At 45.7% G+C, this 19,051-nt stretch overlaps 1 protein-coding gene across 4 annotated transcripts in view; it reads right to left on the bottom strand.

Moving 5' to 3' along the window:
- Positions 1-1,465: 1,465 nt before the first annotated feature.
- TMEM72 (transmembrane protein 72) overlaps positions 1,466-19,051 on the bottom strand; it is a 202,175-nt gene continuing 184,589 nt past the window's right edge. For 3 of the 4 annotated variants that reach the window (XM_069240814.1, XM_069240815.1, XM_069240812.1), the window contains 3 exons: positions 18,923-18,994; positions 4,058-4,197; positions 1,466-2,390 (listed from right to left, as the gene is read on the bottom strand). In XM_069240814.1, coding sequence (XP_069096915.1) covers positions 1,906-2,390; positions 4,058-4,178 — 606 coding nt within the window. In that variant the 5' untranslated portion in view covers positions 4,179-4,197; positions 18,923-18,994 and the 3' untranslated portion in view covers positions 1,466-1,905. The remainder of the gene's footprint in view (positions 2,391-4,057; positions 4,198-18,922; positions 18,995-19,051) is intronic. The other variant, XM_069240813.1, reaches the window with a different exon arrangement.

Here is a 19,051-nt window from a genome sequence, read left to right as displayed (position 1 = left end):
TATACTTTTTGACGCTAATCTGCGCTAACGCAGTTTAGCGTCAAAAAAATTAGCGCCGGCCAACGCCATTCTGAAGCGCCATGCGGGCGCCGTATTTATAGAATGGCGTTAGCCGGCGTTAGCCGACCGGCGCTGCCTGGTGTGCGTGAAAAAAAAACACGTACACCAGGCAGCGTCGGCGTAGGGGAAAATGGCGTATGGGCGTCTAAAAATGGGGCAAGTCAGGTCGAGGCAAAAAAATCGTCTTAACCCGATTTGCGCCATTTTTTTTCGACGCCCATCCCCCATCAACATGACTCCTGTCTTAGCAAAGACAGGAGTCATGCCCCCTTGCCCAATGGCCATGCCCAGGGAACTTGTGTCCCCTGGGCATGGTCATTGGGCATAGTGGCATGTAGGGGGGCACAAATCAGGCCCCCCTATGCCAAAAGAGAAAATTAAAAAAAATACTTACCCCAACTTACCTTTTCTTCCCTGGGATGGGTCCCTCCATCCTTGGGTGTCCTCCTGGGGTGGGCAAGGGTGGCAGGGGGTGTCCCTGGGGGCAGGGGAGGGCACCTCTGGGCTCATTCTGAGCCCACAGGTCCCTTAACGCCTGCCCTGACCCAGGCGTTAAAAAGAGGCGCAAATGCGGGTTTTTTTGCCCCGCCCACTCCCGGGCGTCATTTTTGCCCGGGAGTATAAATATCACGCACATGCCTCGGAGTCATTTTTTAAGACGGGAACGCCTCCCTTGCATATCATTAACGCAAGGGAGGTGTTCACGCCAAAAAATTACGCTAACTCCATGAACTTTGGCGCTAGACGCGTCTAACGCCAAAGTATAAATATGGAGTTAGTTTTGCGTCAAATTTGTGTAGAAAAAAACGACGCAAATTCGGCGCAAACAGAGTATAAATATGCCCCCTAGTGACTGAGATACAAGGAATGTACTGAGTTTGCCTACTGCTCATAATACAGCAAACAAACACAACACATACTCGAGCTCTCTTTCAGTAGAGCTTAGCACGTCGGTCCTAGTTGACCCATCATGACAATCAGCTCCTACAATTTAGGTTCTGATATGACCGTCTTCCAGAGTCCATGATGCAAATTTATTTCACAAAGTGATCTTTGATATCAGTCTCATTGGTGTCACAGACTGAAAGGTGTAATTGTTCTTCCCCATAGTAGCACAGGGATCTGGGGAGACGTCTGAGGTTGTCCTCCTGAATCGCACCTACTTCATGATCCTCCTGCTTACTGTACCCTCAAAATATCATCAATGAATAACACAGTGCAAAGTAGAGTCCGCAGTTGAGTCAGAGGTTTCTTGTCCCATAAATGGCTGTCACCGAAAGCAGAGCAGAAGACTCAATCAAGTTTGGTGCATGGTCCATCTCAGAAACGAGAGGGGTTTAATCAAGGAAAATCCATATTCTGAGACAAGAGAGTCCAACAACAACATACATTTTAAAACAAGAGGTCCAATTTCCCAGGAAGTGATTTAATTTCTTAAAAGAAACAGCAAGACATATTTACATTCAGTGTAATGGTGTTGCAATTTGGGGATCCATAATTATTGTTAAGAAAAAGTTTGTCATGAGGTATGACCCCCAAAATATAAAAGTTATGGCTGAGGATGCCAGATTCCGTTGAGAAGGAGTTCCCTGTTTACGGTCTGCCCCAAAATTCAGGAGAGGCTAAGCCTACATTAGGTCCAGCACTGTGTCATTGTAGCTATTTCTAAAATAAGGAGACATCCATTCTTTACAGGAATTGCTGATAGACTTCAGGGGTCAAGGACACTTATAAGACATGTGCTGAAGAAAATGGGTTTAAAAGAGGCATTGGTCCTTTGAGAGGAGCCTGTTGGGTAAAGCACAATCTTCAGTCATGAAACTGTTCAACAAAACCAAGCAAAGTTCAGAAAAGGCCGATGGTAAGCTGTGAGGTAACTGCACTGTTCCCCTCTCTTGGGGGGATGATGGGAGCAGTATCAGAGGTCGTCTCCTCCTCACCATCGCTTTCAGCTGCCTCCAGGCTCCCAGCCACGGACGGGACAATCTGGACAACCTTCTCCTCAAAGTGCACCTGCTTCCTCTTGTTAAGGATGTCTGCTGCGTCACTGGCCTGGCCTCCTGTGCCTTCAGGGGCTTTGGGGGGAACCTTGTCCCGGTTGACCTTCAGGATGCTTTTTACTTGTGTCAGAAGCGAGGCCTTGCGGTCCTTGAAGGTGCTGTTAAAGGTGTAGGTCTGCTCAGTGTCCCCGGCCTGGGTCATCGACACTGCCGTGGCCGTGGGGTCACGGTACTCCCTACCCTGCTCAAAGCTTTCTTTCTCCACTGGCTTCAGCTTCTTCTTCTTGCTGAGCAGGAAGTATGCTGCCCCGGTGATGATGAGCATGGTGCCTGTGGAGAAAACAACAACGACATTTTTAGAAATACTCATTGCTGAGGCACATATTTTTTCCACAGAGCTGGTAAGCGGGACTGAAGTGCTGCAGGTTCTGGAGGCACAGCCACATTACTATCAATGCTATAAATTCAGTTACAGGCCCTGTGGAGTGTTATAGGCCCGATGGGAGAGGCCACTTTTGTTTCTAAGTTATTGTTTAAAAATGATCACGTTTTATAAATGTCTATGCAGAGGTATAGTTAATTAACTAAGGTTAAATGCTTCGGCATGCTAAAGAAATACAACTTTTTGAATTTTGAAGAGACTTTCCCATATTTTTACATTACGTTTGTTGCATGATAAGCATGCCAAAGGTTTTCATTGTTTGCCTCGTGCACAGACTCTTCGAGCCAGGCAGACTCTTGACTCGCTATGCTGGTGTGCCCACCTTTATTTGCGACTTGGACTTAGTACATGGGGCTGTTTGTCACTAGATAACATGATTTGTAAAAGGCAAGGACTGGAAACATGGAGTCCTACCTACATGCACTTATTTGACAATTCTACTATAAAGGTTTCTTGCAGCAGAGACACAAAAGAATATGTGCAGTGAAAATACATGAATATAGTAAGTAATCCCAGAATAGGAACCCCAGGCTATTGTGTTGAACCTTACAGTAGTTTTGAACTGACAGGGAGAATTAATAGGTCCAGGAGGGATGGGAAGGGGTGGGGCTTCAGGTGGGGTGTGACATCCCCCAAATACATCCTTATGCTTGGTAGCGGGGCCTGACGGCCTTGAGTCAGGTTTGCTATGTTTGTGTTGTTTTTTCTCATCATTCTCAATTGACTAAGAGCTTTTAATTTGATCATTTTTTAGAGCAGAAACTCATATGCATATAGAGACTGGTTTACTAAAAAAAGTAGTTAATCTGCACCAATAGAAGCAGTGCTTAATTTGTGCTTGTTGTTTCCGGTGTGGAGCACCAACACTTATTTTTGAGGGCCGGAGATTATTTTTCTGCCTCAAGCATTTTCTGCAGGCAAAAGACACATGTGGAAAAGACGGAGGAAGAGAAAAATTAAAAACCTTCACAAAGGGAGAAAGCAGAAAGCTGCAAGAGTGATCTGAAGGGGCAGGAAGTGGCTGCAAATGGATTGAAGATGCCCGAGATGGCTTCAGGATTATGCTGTCTCAATATCTTGAGCTCGCACATTTAAATGCAGCAGCCGCGTATTTCAGAGCAGAGCTTTGGGCACCGGCACGTTTTTATTTACAAATTAAGCACTGCATAGAAGGGCTCATTCACTGGGTGCAATCTGCTATTTTTTAAATTTAAAAACACTAGTAGGCTTAGAAGGCTGGGCCAGTCTCAGGTTTTCATGTATACTACTGGCAATGACGCACCCAAAAGGTGATGGGAGGAATGTTTGCAAAGAATCCAACTACTAACACTCGCTTGAGGAAGCATTCCAACCCATTGCTTTTCACCCACTGCCCCACTCTAGACAAAGGCCCACCTAATGCAAATCAGTACTGACCCGTTCTTCATGGAAACAGTCCATCTTTAACCAAGGTCATCCCACCCTTCCACCCAGCAGCCTGCTGATTTTTTGTTGGGAAATTTTAGATGAACGTCCCCCTGACTAAGCTACGCCCCTCATAACTTGCGTGACTCACCTGGAATAGTAACATGCCAAACTAAAACAGGGTGTAGGAAGCAGGCAACGGAGAGCAGCGTGTACCCCAGAAACTTCTGGAAGCCTCCCATTCGAGCCGTTTTCTCCCAGCACACAGCCATGGTGGATTCCGAAGGGCACCTGAAAAAGAGAAAGAGTCGCCACTTCAGGATAAGAGGAGCAGGTTCTGGCACCCCAACGTCGCTTCCTGCCACAGATGTACCCAAGAGGCAGAAGGTTTGACCCAGGCTGCAGGCTTTGCTGTATTAGCCTATGTAAGGTCCGTATCCTATGGCAGAGTTTCCTCTTGTGAGCAGTGCCTCACCAACCCTATATTGGACCCGGTTGTGATCCGTGGTTCATTTACCCTATGAGAGAGTGCCCTCGTGTGAACCGTGGATCTCTTACTGTATGATAGAGTGACCTCATGTGACCTGTGGATTTCATACTTTATGATACAATGATCTCATGTGAGCCTTACCGTATGATAGAGTGACCTCATGTGACCTGTGGATTTCATACTGTATGATACAATGATCTCATGTGAGCCTTACCGTATGATAGAGTGACCGCATGCGACCTGTGGATCTTTAACTTTGTGTTATAGCAGCCTAATGTGAAAAGTGCATATCTTCCAGTAGATCTCTTCTCTGTGTTAGAGTAGCCTGAGAAATGGATATCTTCCTCTATAGCAGAGAGGCCTTATGTGGGCAGTGGGTCCCATCCTTTGGGGTAGAGTGATCTCGCATGAGCAGTGTATCATTTACTTTGTGCTAGAGTAGGCATACGTGAGAAGCGCGTACGCATACGTGAGAAGCGCGTACCTTCCCTATAGTAGGGTATCCTCAGGTGAACTGTGGCCCGTATTTATACTCCATTAGCGCCGAATTAGCGTCGTTTTTTTCGACGCAAATTCGGCGCAAAACGAACGCCATATTTATACTTTGGCGTTAGACGCGTCTAGCGCCAAAGTATGGGCAAATAGCGTCATTTTTTTGCGTGAACGCCTTCCTTGCGTTAATGAGATGCAAGGAAGGCGTTCCCGTCTAAAAAAATGACGGCGACGCAAATGCGTCGTATTTATACTCCCGGGCAAAAATCACGCCCGGGAGGTGGCGGGTCAAAAAACCCCGCATTTGCGCCACTATTTAACGCCTGGGTCAGGGTAGGCGTTAAGGGGCCTGTGGGCTCAAAATGAGCCCACAGGTGCCCTCCCCTGCCCCCAGGGACCCCCCCTGCCACCCCTGCCCACCCCAGGAGGACACCCAAGGATGGAGGGACCCACCCCAGGGACATTCAGGTAAGTTCAGGTAAGTATAATTTTGTATTTAAAAAAAAAAAAATTGGGTGGCATAGGGGGGCCTTATTTGTGCCCCCCTACATGCCACTATGCCCAATGACCATGCCCAGGGGACAGAAGTCCCCTGGGCATGGCCATTGGGCAAGGGGGCATGACTCCTGTCTTTACTAAGACAGGAGTCATTTAAATGGCGTCTGGGCGTCGAAAATAATGGCGCAAATCGGGTTGAGGCGATTTTTTTGCCTCAACCTGACTTGCCCCATTTTAAGACGCCCTAACGCCATTTTCCCACTACGCCGGCGCTGCCTGGTCTACGTGGTTTTTTTCCACGCACACCAGGCAGCGCCGGTCTGCTAGCGCCGGCTAACGCCATTCCATAAATACGGCGCCCGCATGGCGCTTCAGAATGGCGTTAGACGGCGCTAAATTTTTTTACGCTAAACTGCGTTAGCGCAGTTTAGCGTCAAAAAGTATAAATATGGGCCTGTGTATTTCATACTGTATGGCAGAGTGACCTCACGTGAGCCGCAGCATCTTACACTATATTAGAGTTGCCTTACGTGGGCAGTGAGTCTTTTCCTCTAAGACAGAGTGATCTCACATGAGCAGTGGGTCGTTTATTCGGTGCTAGATGGCCTTCATTCGAGCAGCATCTCGCAGCCCACAGAAGAGGCCTCCTGTGAATGGTGGACCTCGTCCTCATTAGGAGGAGGTGCTTTGGGTGAGCTGTTACCTCTGCTACAGCTTCTTTCTTTTATTTTATTTATAATTTGAAACATCACTTACGTAACTAAAATTACTCAAAGACAAGCTTGTTCATAACGGAAATACAAGTATATTAAACAAGAGCTAAAACGCACAATTGCACATCACTCTCTAACACTAGTAGCTTCATGCAAAAAATTGCAAGCCTTCAATAATTGACTGGCATTATTTTCAATAACCAAAGCTCGAGAGCAGGTTCTGTGAGATTGCTTAAAGTATTTCTATGTTAATGAAAGGTGTTTAAAGGAGCGTGCTATTGATTCACAAGATCTACAAAGCTTGCTATCCACAGGATTCAAAACCCAATTCCTGTCAATTCAGGAACGGAATCTTTATCTCAATTAATCAATCTCAATCAATCAGTGATTTGCATCGCGCTGCTTATCACCCATGGGGTCTCAAGGTCCTGTTGTGAGGGTGCCAATCAGTCAAAGAGCCAGGTCTTGATTTCCCTCTTGTATTCGGTGAATGGGCCTGCCTGAGGTGGGTAGGTAGCTTGTACCAGGTCTGCGCTGCGAGACAGGAGAAGCATCTGCCTCCCACTGTGCTCTTTCTGATTCAGGGGTGGCGGTGAGGGCAACATGAGAAGATAATAGTTGTCTAGTGGGGTGTAGAAAGATAGCCGGTGGTTGAGGTAGGCTGGTTTCATATTGTGCAGGGATTTGTAGGCGTATGTTAGGAGCTTGAGGGTGATGCGTTTGTTGATGGGGAGCCAGTGCAGGTCGCTAAGGTGGGCAGAGATGTGGCTATGGCGGGGGATGTTTAGGATGAGTCTGGCTGCTGTGTTCTGAATTCTCCGTAGTCTTGCTTGGAGCTTCTTCGTAATACCGGCGTAGAGAGTGTTGCTGTAGTCAAGTCTCCTGCTGACAAGTGCGTGGGTGACCGTCCGTCTTGTCTCAGTGGGGATCCACTTGAAGATCTTACAGAGGAGGCTGATAGTGTGGAAGCATGATGATGAGATGGTGTTGACTTGGCGGGTAATGGACAGCATGGAGTCCAGGATGATGCCCGATTTACGTGCATGGTCGATGGGCGGGGGGGTGTCTCCAAGGGCAGCTGGCCACCAGGAGTCATCCCAGAGGGAGGGAGTTGGGTCCAGGATGAGGATCTCTGTCTTGTCCGAGTTGATCTTGAGGTAGCTATTTTTCCTCCAATCGGTGAGTCCTCTCATTCCGTTGTGGAAGTTGCTCTTGGCTGTTGATGGTTCGTCGATGAAGAAGAGAATCAGCTGTGTGTCGTTGGTGTAGGAGACTATGTTGAGGTCGAGCTGTCTAACAATTTTGGTGAATGGAGCCATGTAGATACTGAAGAGGGTAGGGCTCAGGGAGCAGCCCTGGGGTACTCCACAACAGGTTTCTGTAGGTTCCGAGAGGAACGTCAGGAGTCTGACTCTCTGGGTCCTTCTGGTGAGGAAGGAATGGATCTATTCCAGGGCCTTGCCGCGGATGGCGGCGTCATGAAGTCTGGTGCATATGGTGTTGTAGGATATGGTGTTGAAAGCAGCGGAGATGTTGAGGAGGATGAAGGCAGCCATGTCTCCTTGGTCCAGTAAGGTGTGGATGTCATCCGTGGCAGCGAGGAGGGCAGATTCAGTGCTGAGGTTGCTCCAGAAGCCGAATTGGGAGGGGTCCAGAATGTGGTTTGACTCGAGGAATTCTGTGTGTTGATGGCTTTTTTGGTTACCTTGGCTGGGAAGGGGAGAAGAGAGATGGGTCTGTAGTTTTTCACATCTCTAGGATTGGCGGAGGTTTTTTTTATTAGCGGTTTGATCTCTGCATGCTTCCAGTCATTCGGGAAGGTGGGGGTTTTCAATGGAGCGGTTGTTTGTCTGGTATAGTTCGGGGGTGATGGTGGTGCTGCTCGGTTGAAGATGTGGTGTGAGCATGGGTCAGAGGGTGCCCCAGAGTGGATAGCGTTCATGAGCTTTTGGGTGTCTTCCTTGGAGATGGGGGTCCATTGGCTCAGTATTGGCTGGGGATTGGTGTCCGTGGAGGTGCTGGGGAGACGTGGAGGCGAGATTTGCCTCTCAAACTCTTTGTATATATCCTGGATTTTCCTGTGGAGAAAGGTGGCGAGGTTACCGCAGCGGTCTTGAGAGGATGGAATGTCTATGGTGTCCATGCCGGGGTTCGTGAATTCCTTGACAATGTTAAAAATCTCCTTGCTGTTGTGCTTGTGTGGTGCTAATGCGCTCCTGGATGGTGGCCTTTCTGGAGGCTCTGAAGTGTTGGTGGTGCGTGGTGACCATGTCTTTGCCAGCTGTGAGGTCTGCCATGTTTTTGCTGTTCCTCCATTTTCGTTCGAGTCGTCTGCAAGTGTGTTTAGAATCTTGGAGATCGGCTGTGAACCAGCTCGGTTTCTTGCAGTGCTAGTTTCCAGTGGGTTATTTTAGGATGGCTATGGTGTTTGCGTAGTTGGCGATCCAGCGGTGGAGGTTACAAACTGAGTCGTTTGCGTCTGAGGTCTCTGGTGGAAGGGAGTGGCTGAGTGGGCCGGTGAGCTGGGCTTTGGTGACCTTGCTCCAGTTCCTGCAGTGGGGGTGTGGTGGCATAGGGTGGTCTTGGTGAATGTGAGGTAAATGCAGTGGTCTCACCCGATAGCAAATGTAACTTCTGTAAGTAGGGAGTGTGTTACCCAGAGCAGTGGTATAACAAAACTTTAGGTGGCCCCCTGCAAAGTACATGGGGGGGCTCTGGACACACTACAGAGCGCTCAGGGCTGGGTACTATGCTGAAGGGGGCCCCTCGAGCTTGGGGCGCCCTGCACCCAGAGTCTGTGGGGGCCTTTGTTATGCCACTGACTCAGAGTAACAGTGCATGGAGTGAGAAGTGAGTGTTTCATTCATGGTTCCAATGCCTTGTACGAGAAGAGTGTGTAGCCTTGTCCGAACAGCCAGTATTTTACTTTGGGTAGTAGTGCCTTGTCTGAGCAGTGACTGTTTTAATGAGGGGATAACAGTACTTGTTGTAAGCAGTGGCTGTTTTCTCACGGTAGAGGTACCGTCTGTGAACAATGGGTGTCTTATTAAAGTAGCAGTGTAAGCATTATGTTTTTCTTGAAGTAGTAGTGCCTTTTGTAAGGCTGGGTATTTTATTCAATGTAGCATTGCCTTGTGTGAGCAGCGGGTGTTTTAATCAAAGTAGCTGTGCCTTCTGTGATCAGTATATGTTTTACTTGAGGTGGTAGTGCTTTATGCAAGGTTTGGGTATTTTACTCAAGATAGTAGTGTCTTGTGTGAGCAGTGGGAGTTTTATTCAGCATAGTGAGCAGCAGTGATGTTACTCAGGGTAGCAATGTCTTGTGAATGTTTTATTCAAACCATCTATGCTTTGTGTGTGCATTGGGTGTGTTATTCAGGTAGGAGTGCTTTGTGTGAGCAGTGGTTTTACTGCTAACAGTGTCTTGTTTGAACAGTCGATATTGGACACTGTAGCACGGGTGCTTTATGTGAACATTAGATGTCCTGCTAAGGGTGCCAGTGTCTTTTGTGTGCGGTGGACGTGTTACTCAGGATAGCACTGTCAGGTGCGAACAGTGGGTATTTTACTCATTTAGCAGTGTCATATGAGAAATGAGTGTTCTACTCAGGATAGCAGTGCCTTTAGTAAATGTTGATGTTTTACTCCGGGCGAAGAGCCTCGTGTGAACCGGGAGTGCTTTACTGCGGGTTGAAGTACCTTGTGTGAGCAGTGGATGTTTACACCATAGCAGAAGTGATTTATATGAGCAGTGGCTGCTTTACTCTGAGTAGCAGCATTTTGTGTGAACAGTAGGGGCCAGATTTACCAACATTTTGTGTCTTTGTTGCATACATTTGTGGCTCAGCCACAATGCAAAATGCTAAGAGGTATATACAAAGCTGTGCAAGGAGTGATTTGTGTTGCCATGCGTGACTTTGTAATGAAATTTAAGCAACACAGCGGCTTGCCTGCATTGTGTTACGTTTTGTTCTGGAAGGTGTTCAATGTGTGGAGCATGGGCGTTCTTTTTTTACAGGAAGGTGCATTTCCCTGCACAAAAACAATTCTCCTTATAACGTGGCACCCTCGGAACGTGGTGAAGGGTGCGTATGTTGGCCTAAGACTTCCTGAAGTGCGCCAACTCTATGACAGAGCATAGGAGCACCATATTTTAGAAGATATGCTACTTTTATCCTCTCTCTTTTTTACGCAATGCAGCAAGTTGCCTTGCTGCACTCGGTTGCGTGAATGGTTAGTAAATCTGGCCCTGAGTGCTTTTCTCAGAGTAGGATTGCCTATGTGAGCAGTGTGTTTTTACTCAAGGGACGGATGTCTTGTGTGAGTAGGAACTATTTTACATTATTGCAGAAGTGCATTGGTGAGCTGTGTGTGCTTAACTCATCTAATAGTATCCTATATGAAGTGGGAGTTTTACTTTGGGTAGTAGTGCCTTGTGTGAATGTGGATGTTTCAAACTGGGAGACCAGTGCCTCGTGTGAACAGTGGATGCTTTACTGGGTGTTGCAGTACCTTCTGTGAGCAGTTGGTGTTTACATCATAGAAGAGCTTTATATACGTAGTGGAGGTTTTACTCTGGGTAGCAGTGCCTTCTGTGAATAGTGAGTGTTTTATTCCTTGTAGCACTACCTAGTGTAGGCAGGGATTGTTTTACATTATTGCACAAGTGCCTTGTGTGAGCAGCGGTTGTTTTACCCAAAAGTGCCTTGTGTGAACAGTGAATGTTTATAAAATTCCAGAAGTGCTTTAAGTGGGCAGTGGATGTTCTAGTGCCATGTGTAATAAGTGGGTTACGTATGTTTTAGCTAAGCATGGATTGCATCATATGTGGCAGCGTTGCAGGTAAATATTGAATGCCTCACGTTTGCTAGAGCAATAGGTGAACTTCATCTGTGCACCTACTTCCATAAGCATGGAAGGAACAACCTTTTCAGAGCTGCAGGAAGACATTAAAGTCAGTGGCGACCCACACAACTAAAAGTAGTGGGGTGGGTGGAGAGGGCACGGGAAGTGCAGGGGGAGCACGCTGGGTGGGGCACAGGGGGGTTTAATAATAAAAAATACACTTACCTGGTGCTGCTGGCCATCTCGTGCTCCTATTCTCCCTGGTCCCAGCAGTCCATGGGACAGCATCAGAGACTCCTTGTGCAATCCCTGTGCTGCTCTTATGCGTTTACCAAGCATGAGAGCAGCTTGTGGATTGGCCTGAGCGGCTGGTTTACCGCTCGCTCAGGCACAGGGAGTCTGTCCTGTTTCTCCAACCCAGCTGTGCAATACAGCTGGGTTGGAGAAACCTCAGTGTGCATATCTGTTTGGCCGGCCTAAGACGGCCAGTCAAATTGACATAAGCACTTAAGTGCACTCCACTCCACACCGCCTCTCAGCTCCCCCCTCCCATGGCCCAGCCCGGCTCGCCCTGCAGAAGCTGGCTCAGCCAGCAGCTGTAAAACAAAACAATAATAAAATATTGCTTTATTTTCAGCTTTTGGCTCTGAGACAGTGGGGTGATGCTCCTCCGCCATTGCAGAGGAGCCACGGCTAATTAAAGTACTCATGGTACACCTCACAAGTGACTAAGTTACATGTAATCATACAACGCCTCACTTGGATCAGAGCTTTGTGTCAACACTAAACACCTCACCTGTGCAAGACCTGTGTGTATGCCTCAAGAACCTCATCTATCTCAGTGCCACATTCAATCATGAGAAGCTGCACCTATGCCACTTCAGTAAGCATAGAAAAGTACCCAGGACCCTTATATCTGATAACAGAACCAGGGTATCCCATGCAAACAATACAACAGTTCTGTAGGTCTCTTTTCTCATACAACCATGAAGTTACCTTAAATTAAACGCTCTCTCAACATCCAAACTAATTTTGTGTATTTATTTTCCAACCAGGTGTCATTTATCACATACAATTTTATTGGTGCAGACAGTGCAGTCTAGGCTGACAATCACGGGCTGCAGACGTGCCAGGGAGCTGCGCTGCATGGAGGTTCCCAGATTGAGTCGGACCCTTTTTTATTAGGTCGAGCCAAGGCCGTGTGCAAGCGATGTTTCTCAACATGTTGTAATCATGTTGTCGACATGTTGTAATTTGTGGGCTTGCAACACTCCCATCACTTTCATTCATTCCTTGGCCAGCCTTTCGAAAGTTCCTTGGTTTCGTAGGTAAATGCTTTACGCTTGTCCCGCTTTGAGGCTGCTTTGTTACCGCCTTGGAGACTGACCCTGTTACATGGATTATTGCACGATCGGCAATATACCTTAGTGTGGCCGCACTACTTTTTTCTTTTGACTCGCTGATCCGCGCTGCATAGCAGTATGTTGTTTCTTCCTCTTCCTTGTTTTGGGCATGAAACTGTTTGTTTGTGGTGAATGTGCACAAAGGCTGCAAGCTGGAGGGGGTTATTTTTCATGTATTTAATTATTTTTTTATAAAAGGTTCATATAGAGCAAACTCGTTTGGAGTAGCGATTTACATTTACTTAACAAGTTTAGCAGTTGAAAAATATACAAACTGGAGCATTTAAAACAGAAGAAAACACAGAAATCCTCAAAGTGGCTATCCCTGCACAGTGGGAGAGCTGATACTACAATATTCACTGCACTCTAGAAACTCTGCCCATAATGCTTTGCGGAACATTTGTTTTTCAAAACATTTTTGCCTATAACTCACAGTGTGGTGGCCTTAGGACAATGGGACCATCATCAAAATGTTCAACACGATGCGCTCTTTTGGTCTAGGTCATCTCGGGGTCCCCACACTAGGTTGGGGGGTCCAAAATAGAAACCTCTCCCACCATTCAGTGTTTTTGTAAGCTCTCTCATGGCTGAAAGAACTGTTGTTTTACAGCAGGGAGCAATTTGTTTTTGAAGGGCCTTGTTTGTAGTAGTATTGCAGTAGGCTTGAAAATGTGTAGGGCACTATACCCTCGAAGGGTTACATATATGTTTACATTACATTACATTCTTCTATTCTGTTTTCATGCCATTATGCTCTCTAGGGGCTGACTATATTATTACATGACCATGTTTCTTACAAATGCTATTCTTATTATGGTGTCCTCTAGGGGCTGTTCTGAGCATTACAGTCAAGATACTACAACATTCTCTGCACTCAGAAACTCGCCCCATTATTCTTTGCAGAGCATTCCTTTTACAATTTTTTTTGCCCATAACTCACTGTCTGGTGGTCCTAGGACAATGGGATAGCCATCAAAACGTTCAGTTTGATGCTCTCTTTCAATCCACACTAGGTAGGGAGATCGCAAAATAGTAACCTCTCCTACCATTCAATGTCTTTTTAAAGTTCTCTCATGGCTGAAACTTTTCTTTTACAGCTGGGAGTAGTTTGAGTTCTAAGGCCCTTGTTTGTAATGGTATTGCAGTAGGCCTGCTAGTCCTGAAAATGTGCATGCACTATGCCCTCTAGGGGTTACATATATGGTTACTCTGCATTACTTTCTCAGTCCAGTCATGCATTTACAGCACCAATAGGTCTAACTCAAGCAAATACAACACCTATTGCATTGCAAATGCTTGGTTGAAATTGGAATTGAGAAGCCAACTACAGAGGTCTCACTCCAGCATGTGACGGAGGTAAGCTTGGAAGTATTTTGCCAGGTGGCATGTCTATGTCCTGAGGAGATCCACGTTATCTTGGGGGTGGGACGAAACGTTGACGCTGTAAATGGGGATTGTCTAATGCTCAATGAACTGAAGACTCTAATCAGAATATATTCTGAACTGTGGATCTGTATACATTTTGCGACACCTAGATTGTACACATGTATAATTTTTCATATTTAACATCATTGCACCTATGAGCCTTGGGGCCGACTGCAACACTTAAAACCGTATGTGATATATGACACCTGTTTGGAGAATAAATACACAAAATCAGTTGTAATGTTGAGAGAGAGTTTAATTTAGGATATCTTCATGGTTGCTTGGGAAAAGGGACCTGTGGAACACAGTATGCGTTTAACTTACCTGTGCTAAAACTGCAGGTAAACATAGAACACAACACCTGTTGATGAGCTACAGATAATCAACGAAATGCCTTACGTGGCCCACAGGTTAGAAACGTATTAAATACCTCACCTGTCCCAGTGCTACATGTCATCATGTGATACCTCTCCTCTGTCAGTGCTGCAGGTATGTACTGCATACCTCACCTGTATCAACACTGCAGGTAACTCAGGAAACACCTCACCTTTGTCAAAGCTGCTGGTAATCATGAAACACCTCATCTGTGTCATAAATGAAGGTAACATGAAATACCGTATCTGCTTTATAGCTGCATGTGTTATAACTGAAGGTAATCATGAACTACCTCACCTGCTTCATAGCTGCATGTAGTCATGAAACACCTCACCTATGTCATAACCCCAGGTAATCATGAAGAACCTCACCTGCGCCATAACCGAAAGTAATCAAGAAGTAACTCACCGGTGTCGTCAAGGCAATAATCATGAAACACAACCTGTGCCATAATTGTCGGAAATCGTGAAACACCTCACCTGTGTCATAACTGCAGGTAATCATGAAACACCTTACCTGTGTCATAACAACAGGTAATCACGAAACACCTCGCCTGTGTCATAAATGCAGGTAATCACTAAACACCTCAACTGTTGTCATACCTGCAGGCAATTATGAAACACCACGCCTGTGTTATAAATGGAGGTAATCACAAAACACAACACCTGTGTTATCACTGCAGGTAAGGGCACGAGCCTTCTGTTGCAGACCTTCAGCTATTGTGGAATATTTGACCAGTGAAAAATTGCAGGTAAGCCATACCGAAAGAGCAACCGAGACTAGTGGTCTCCCACAAACCAGTGCAAGCTGTGGAGCGTCCAAAGAACGAGGGATACTATCGGAAACCCAGACCCCAAACAGATTATATCAGATACCCACTATCATATTACAAATCAAAGCTATGTGTGGGAATAATGAGGTGTACAAAATAGGTGTACTCAGGAAAGTATGAATACGTATTATGAGACACCGTGAGACCGCTGGGCACGATCAAACATTGATTTACAAGCAGGTCAATTTGGAAATATGCAGGAAGGGAGAACCAACTAATGCTAAATTACTAAATTATGCAGTAAGAAAAAATAAATTATATGGCATAATGCAGCACATTTACAATAGCATTACCAATTTATGATGTACTTTTTACACGCTAACATCATCAGTGCAAAAGTTTCACCTAATTAGTACCAGTATGACACCTAAATACAGCAACAGAAAGATAACCTGTCAATCTTTGTAAGGGGCATTCCTCTGCGCAGCAACACGCGTTTCTATTTTTTTAGTAACTTTTGATCCATTTGAACTAAAAATAATTGTTTTGGTAAAATCTGCAGATTATGCAGCGATTATGTGCCAAATGTGGTAAGCCCATAGTTATGTATAAAATGCAGTTACCACAAAATCGCATGATTCAAGTGACCCTGATTATAAGATACAAATACAAAAAATACAGTGAAACTCCGATGCAGTAGCAACTGCTAGACAGCCATGAATTAAGGACTTCTAGTAGATACCCTGACACAACAGTAGTTGTTAGACAACAATATGAGACCGACATATAGATGCACATGGCTATGATCACACACTCAAAAAGCAAAACATGCTAAGGGACACAGAAAATGGTCACCATCAGACACAAAGAGCCCACCTGACAGTGAGACCCCGAGATCAAACAAATTCTTAGACACCCATACAACAAATTGCAGTTTGAGACACCCAGTGACCATCATGGACTATAGGCACCGAAAAACTAACGAACCCAATCAGACTCTGAAACACCAACAGACACTATCAGACACCTAATGACCAACAAAACACAAAGGAAAAGGCATCAAAAGACTGGAAGGGCACCCAGCGGCCAACAAAGACAATCAGATACCCAGACGTCACCGTACACTGGTAGGTCCCTAAAGGGCATCAGCCACTACAGGAAGCCAAATAGAAATAGCCAAAGTGATACCTCAACGAGTGAGAGAGAGTGACAGAGGAGGATCGAGAGAGAGAGAGCGAGAGCGAGAGAACAGAGAAAGAGAGTTTTTCTATGCGTAGTATTTACTTTATGCGGAAAAAATATGCTAAACTGAAACTTCATAGTGTTTCCTTGCTTCCATGCGACATTCTCAATTCAGAGATGAGCTCTTGAAATGTTGGTAGCATTGCAGGAATGTCTGATGTGTGCCCAACTCTTTTGACTCTATGGCAAAAAATCAGAAAGTGAAGACCCTCCCTCTTTCACATGTTTTCTCCCACTGGAGATTTGTTGGCAAAATTTCGTGAAATATCAGAAACTGTCTATACGTTCAGGTTCCATTTCAAAGCGAAGCTTATTATTACTGAAGATAGTCGAATAAAGTCCTCAATAAACGCACAGAGCGTTGATGCATTTGTGACTGTATCATTGTAGGCTAAGTGCGTCCTCTGCTGGCCACATGTTTTGCTGCAGGGTGAACCCTTGTACTCCGGACCTGATTATGAGTGGCTCGGTTAATTCCGACCCATTCCTAAACCCGTGTTTGGCCTTTGGTCGGAATTATGAGTTAAGTTTTATTTAACACATTCGATAATTATGGGCTGTCTTAAATAACTTTACCTTTGTTAAAATTCGACAGGTCCAAGCTGCCGAAATTTAAAGGGGGGAAATCCTACTGCCATAGCATGTTGATATGGTGCGTTAAACGCCAAAATCCCCATGTTATTACCAACAAACTATAATAAGAACTATTTATTGCACCTGATAAATAACACACCCCGTGGTATTATTGTCATTTGCAGTAAATGGCATCAACACTCGTAATCAGGCCATAAAAGTCTTAAAATAGATCATTCCCACCAGGTAGCAGAAGGAGGTGGAGTCAAAACACAGACGGTGCCTCACCAGCTTCTTGCGGCTCTCTCCGAGAGCTAGATCCTGGGTGTTTGTGCCGCCGGGGAATAGACACCCACTCCATCCTTGCAAGTATGGCACAGTATGGCCCCAGTTCTGGTGGTTCACCTAGCCACTTAAATTTCTTGATCATGTATAATCACCTCTTACCTCACTCTCCCCTCTCTATTACTCTCTCTCACTTCCTTTTCTGCCTTTGTAATCCCTCTGTCTTCCTCACTCCTTTACCTTCCCATCTCTTTCCCCTCGTCCTTTCTTCCCTTCATACCTTATCTCTGCCCCTCGTCTCCCTTCATCCCTCTCTGGGGGTTTTCTTTCATTCTTCACCTCACCTCAGCCAATAGTGCTTTCCCTCTCTTTGTTTCCTTGCGCTCTGGCCCCTTTATCTCCCTTTATTCTCTTGCTCCTGGCTTCATTCCTCTTACATCATTCTGTTCATCTCTCGCCTCCATCATTCTTTGTTAACTGGCGCTCCGGGGTTGGATCCTGGGAGCCCACGCCATGGCTGGCCAAATAATGCACACACCTGCGAGTTGCCCCTCTACTTCTCTCGGGTAGGCTTCAAAGTATGTACTACACTTGATCCAAAATGCACCTACAAGGTGTATCCTGGCACCTCCCTTGGCACATTAGACAGAGTATAAACTGTGTCACAGATGTCTCAGCAAGTGAAAGATAAATGCATATCTGACCGTGTCTCTTCCCATATTTACTCCCACACCCTAGCACAGAAGCAGCTTCACTCTTGCGGCGACATGGGCGAGGCAGTTTGTCACACATACATGACTGACATAGAAACACTTTGCACATTGAAAACACACTTCCTATCCATCCTCACACTTGCATTTAATACCTATGTCCTATCCATCACTGAATTTTGTGTAGGTTTAGGCAGAGGCACAGCAAAAAAAAATGACAACAGGAGCACAACTCTGAGCCTCAGCTCTAGTCTTCAAGCATGAAATCATACACTACATATGTGGCCATATGACAGACACATATCTGTAGAATTACTTATATGAACAGTTACAGATTTACTGTTTTTGTTTTGTCTTCTCAATGAGGAATTGTACATAGTGTACAATCTTGCACTAGGAAAATGCAGTCCAATGTGCAAATGCACTTTTCTTCTCAAGTGGGTTAACATTTCCCCCTATGGTAGAAATCTCGCCCCATAGACCTCTCCAAGACTCGAGGTGATCTGCTCCCTTTATCACCTTTCAATTACTCCAGCCCTTTATGGAGTACACATCAACCATTTCCACGGAAGGGAATCTCAGAAGGTTATGAGTGTTCAGAATGCAAACTGCTCCTTGATGTATCTACTCCCCCCACCTGAGCTTGTATTTTACTATTGCATTTTTCTACATTCTTGTGGCTGAGAACTCTGCAGTAGTGAAACCATTGGCTGACATACATTTTCTATAAATTACTAACGCCATAAATGGAACCATTTCCCCAGTAAACATAGCTATAGGACAAAATCGTTTTATGATTCAGGCCCACACTTTTCCAACCTTAGTACCTGTACTGAATACCATGCTACCTTGCTTTAAAGGCACTGCAGGCCATGTCAAGGGTGTGAGGCGCTATATGAATGAATTTACATCACATTTTACTCCTCTCTACATTCACCCTATTCGATCTGTATTGCCTGCATTTACTCTCTTTCCCTCTTGCCCTTTCACTATCCTTAAGTCTCCTCCACATCTCCTTCCTGTCACTCCCTAATATAACCCCATAACGTTGTATTTCTAAAGCAGTTGTTGTCCGGACCATGGTTACCACCAATGTGCACCCACAGCCTGACAGCTGATTGGCCGCGCGTGCCCTACCCCTTCCTGGCCTTCCTTAAGCATGGGCTGTGCACGAATAAAGCCGCAGTACTTACGAGCAACACCGGGACAGGAGCAGGTGCAGGAAGAAAGTCAATTCACATATGGAGACCGCTGCAGCCGAAAACCTGGTGGAGGAGGGAAAGTTAGAGCTATGACTGCAGGACAGACAAGTAGCCTGTGAG

This window comes from Pleurodeles waltl, chromosome 6, assembly GCF_031143425.1.
Source record: "Pleurodeles waltl isolate 20211129_DDA chromosome 6, aPleWal1.hap1.20221129, whole genome shotgun sequence".
Taxonomy (NCBI): domain Eukaryota; kingdom Metazoa; phylum Chordata; class Amphibia; order Caudata; family Salamandridae; genus Pleurodeles; species Pleurodeles waltl.
This window is presented reverse-complemented; position numbering and strand designations above follow the sequence as displayed.